Source organism: Rhincodon typus, chromosome 32, assembly GCF_021869965.1.
Source record: "Rhincodon typus isolate 14 chromosome 32, sRhiTyp1.1, whole genome shotgun sequence".
In the NCBI taxonomy this organism is placed as follows: Eukaryota; Metazoa; Chordata; class Chondrichthyes; order Orectolobiformes; family Rhincodontidae; genus Rhincodon; species Rhincodon typus.
In genome coordinates, this window is record NC_063363.1 from 1,445,956 (window position 1) to 1,450,509 (window position 4,554).

The window sequence follows — 4,554 nt, forward strand, 5'->3', positions numbered from 1 at the left end:
CTTATCTCTGCATCTAACCCTGTGCTGTCCCTGTCCTGGGAGTGTTTGATGGGGACAGTGTAGAGAGAACTTTACTTTCAGTTTAAAAGCGTGAAGAGAGTTTTGCTCTGTATCAAACTCCATGGTGCAGTTGTCCTGGAAAAATCTTTTGTCATTTAGGAGAATGGTTCATTGTTGAGAAGATTGCAGTTATTTAAAAATAAACAATAATTGAAAGGCTTAAGTCAATAATAGGTTGTGTTGGAATAAAACCTGCATGAAGTCAAACAGACGTGAATCTATGAAGTGACATGAAAACTGATTCAGAGTGTGTTACTCTCGGATCTTTCTCAGCTTAGTTCATAACAGACTCTGGTGGCTCTACCCTCGCAGTCTTTCCCGAGGGTCCCTAGTGTACCCTGATCTTTCTGGTGACTCTAAGTCACCATACCTTGAAACTTTAAGTTGTCTGGCTTGGGCTTTCCTCGTTCTACCCTGTAGCATGAATTCTCAGCAATTTCCGCTGGTGTGGTACTTAGCTGCTTTTTTTTCTGGCATTGAGATCCTGGAGAATGGAAATAAAACATTAAAAGTCTTATTTTCTAGTGTGTTTGTGATCTCAGTTCTTTGCTGCCTTTGTAACTATGCTGTTTGCAGGAGTTATTACAAATATAGAAACACAATATTGCTTCCTCCAAAGAGCTTCTTGTCAAGGCTCTGCACAACTTGAGATTAACTTTGTAACCCAGACTGTTTTAACTTTGTCTCTGCTCACAGGCAGTTAATCATTTGGATACTTGGATTGCTAAGGCTCTGATTCTTTTCGGTTTCTGCTCTCTCACTGTTACTAAAATGTTCACTAAGTTTCAAAGTGATGATATCACATTTTCCCGCATCAAACTTCATTTTCGTAGTTTTGTGGATCTCTCCATCTTTCCTCATTATTGTGTCATTATTCCCCATTGGAACCTCCTCATTTTATGTCATAGAGTCATACAGTCATATATGGAAACAGACCCTTTGGCCCAACCAGTCCCTGCCAAACATAATCCCAAACTAAACCAGTCCCACCTGCCTGCTCCTGGCCCATATCCCTCCAAATCTTCCTATCCATGTACCTGTCCAAATGTCTTTTAAATGTTGTAACTGTACCCCCATTCACCACATCCTCCGGAAGTTCATTCCACCACACAAATTACCTCTGTGTAAAAATGTGCCCCTCATGTCTTTTTAAATTTCTCTCCCGTCACCTTGAAAATGTGCCCCCTAGACTTGAAATCCCACATCCGAGGGAAAAGACACCCACAATTAACCGTATCTATACCCCTCACTATTTTATAAACTTCTGTCAGGTCGCCTCTCAGCCCCCTACGCTCCAGTGAAAGAAGTTCCAGCTTATTCAGCCTTTCTTTATAACTCAAACCTTCCATACCTGGCAACATGCTGGTAAAAAAACAAAAACAAAGTTTCTGACCCCACCACCAAAGACATTTTTCCCTCCCCACCCTTATCTGCTTTCTGGAGGGACTACTCTCTCTGTGACTCCCTTGTCCGCTCCACACTCCCCTCCAGCCCCACCGCACCCGGCACTTTTCCCTGCCATTGCAGGAAGTGCTACACCTGCTCCTACACCTCCCCTCTCACCCCCAACCCAGGCCCCAAGAAAACCTTCCACATTAAACAGATGTTCACCTGCACATCTGCTAATGTGGTATACTGTATCCGCTGTTCCTGTTGTGGCCTCCTCTACATCAGGGAAACCAAGCGGAGGCTTGGGGACGGCTTTGCAGAACACCTACGCTCAGTTCGCACTAAACAACTGCACCTCCCAGTCGCAAACCATTTCAACTCCCCCTCCCACTCCTTGGACAACATGTCCGTCCTAGGCCTCCTGCAGTGCCACAACGATGCCACCTGAAGGTTGCAGGAACAGCATCTCATATTCCGCTTGGGAACCCTGCAGCCCAATGGTATCAATGTAGACTTCACAAGCTTCAAAATCTCCCCTCCCCCGACCGCATCCCAAAACCAGCCCAGCTCGTCCCCGCCTCCCTAACCTGTCCCTCCTCCCACCTATCCCCTCCTCCCACCTCAAGCCCCACCCCCATCTCCTACCTACTAACCTCATCCCGCCCCCTTGACCTGTCTGTCCTTCCTGGACCGACCTATCTCCTCCCTAACTCCCCACCTACCCTCACCTTTACTGGCTCCATCCCCGCCTCTTTGACCTGTCTGTCTCCTCTCCACCTTTCTTCTCCTTTATCCATCTTTTATCCGCCTCCCCCTCTCTCCCTATTTATTTCAGAATCCCCTTCCCCTCCCCCATTTCTGAAGAAGGGTCTAGACCCGAAACGTCAGCTTTCCTGCTCCTCTGATGCTGCTTGGCCTGCTGTGTTCATCCAGCTCCACACCTTGTTATCTCAGATTCTCCAGCATCGGCAGTTCCTACTATCTCCAAAACAAAGTCTTCCTCTGCTCTGAGGAAGGGTCACCAGACCCGAAATGTTAACTCTGTTTTTCCTTCACAGATGCTACCAGACCTGCTGAGCTTTTCCAGCAACTTCTGCTTTTGTTCCTGATTTACAGCATCCGCAGTTCTTTCGGTTTTTATTTAATATGCTGGTAAATCTCTTCTGAATCCTCTCCAGATTAATAATATCCTTCCTGTAACTGGGTGACCAGAACTGGACACAATACTCCAGAAATGGCCTCATCAATGTTCTGTACAACCTCAATATGACTTCCGAATTCTTATACTCAAAGGACTGACGAAGGTGCCAAACACTTTTTTAACCACCCTGTCTATATGTGACGCAAACTTCAAAGAATTATGTCCCTGTACCCCTAGGTCCCTCTGTTCTACAAAACTACACAAGGCCCTACCACTAATTGTATAAGCCCTGTTTGTTGTGCCAAAACGGAATACCTCGCATTTATCCAGATTGAAGTCCATGTGCCATTTTTCAACCCATTGACCCATTTGATCAAGATCCCTTTGTACTCTTAGAAAAACCTTCTTTACTATCCAATATACCACCAATTTTGGTGTCGTCTGCAAACTAACTCACCGTGCCTTCTATATTTGAATCCAATTGTACAAATGACAAACAAAAGAGGACCCAGAACTGGTCACTGTGGGACACTGTTGGTGACAGGCCTCCAGTCTGAAAACCAACCCTCCACCGCCACTCTCTGTCTGCTGCTGTTAAACCAATTGGCAAGGATATCCAATCTCCCACATTCCTCATTCAAGGCCTTAATCAGGAACGTGCCAGATTCCAGCTCTGTCACATCCCACCAATCAGAGTAGGTTCCCATTGATTCCACTGTCTTCTCCACTTCCTGAATCCATGTGATCTAGTTTTTATGAATGATGTTGATACAAAATCTTCTGCATGTCCACATTTCAAAGGGATCCCTCACCTGCCTTATTAGTTTGTCTGTGATCAGTTGATACTGATTATTACATTACAACTGATCTCTCACTCCCTCCTGTTCTGTACATATGCTGACATCTCAGGTCATCTGCTTCCATACAACTGTCCAACCCTCAGCTCTAGGAGCACCAGGGAGTGAGGTGACTGGGATAGCCCTTGGCAATCTGGGAGAGAGGACTCCTTCAGCAAAGGGAATAGAGAAACATGAAGGGAATATTGGAAAGTTTTACCTGCAGTGGCTGGAGGAGTTGGTGGAAGAGATCCTTTCTTGCTGCTGTGATTGGAACCTGAGCAGCTGGAATGGAGGCTGTTGCTTCTTGAACATTTTTGCATTATTGCATTGCTGTGGACGGGTTTCGCTAAATCTGGTTCCTGCACAACCCTGGAATGTTCCTTCTGTGAAATAACTCAAAGCAGCAGAGAATGAAGAGCAAGATACATTTTCGGAGGAATGTTCAACTTATAATGCATTAAATTTCTGTAGAATTGAACAAAAAACAGTGAAGGTCAGGAACAGGCCATTCAGCCCACCAAGACTGTGCTGTGACACGTTGCCTCTGGGCAGTCCATATCCCTCTACGCCCTGCCTGTTCATGGATCTGTCAAGATGCCTCTTAAACATTACTATTGTATCTGTTTCTCGCAGCTCCACTGGCACCAGGATCGGGCATGGGAGAGATCGGGAGGGGCACACGGGAGGGGTTGGGTAAAGGGAGCTGGCGTGGGGAAGACGAAAGAGAGGGGGGAGAGAGAGAGAGAGAACAATCCAGATCCTGGACCCTCCTTTTCACCCCCAGCCCCTAGTAACTGGGCCCTCCCCCCCACCATCCCTCCTCCCCCCGCTGGGGGATCTCACAACCTCCACAAGTGATGTCTCCGCAATACTGAGGCCTCTGCATGGTGCTAGTGATGATGATGAACCAGGATATGTTCCTGAAGGAACTCCCTTGCACTGTTGCCCATACTTGTAGGTGAGAGCCTTTGATAAAATCTGGTCTCGTGGTGACTGCATAACCCCCGGAGGATTGTTATTGAAACCTCTCGGGTTCACTACAAGGAAGGAAAGCTGCCGCTGTGCCCCGGGGGACTGAGCACCCCCCCATCACCCTGCCCTGGGGGACTGACCCCCCCCTCATCC

The 4,554-nt window shown here is 47.0% G+C and overlaps 1 protein-coding gene across 1 annotated transcript in view; it reads right to left on the minus strand.

Annotated features, from left to right (window-relative positions):
* LOC109922891 (stabilizer of axonemal microtubules 1-like) overlaps positions 1–4,554 on the minus strand; it is a 27,592-nt gene that overhangs the window by 12,956 nt on the left and 10,082 nt on the right. Inside the window, exon 4 of the mRNA XM_048615618.1 lies at positions 3,647–3,812. Within this exon, the coding sequence (XP_048471575.1) occupies positions 3,647–3,812 (166 nt within the window). The remainder of the gene's footprint in view (positions 1–3,646; positions 3,813–4,554) is intronic.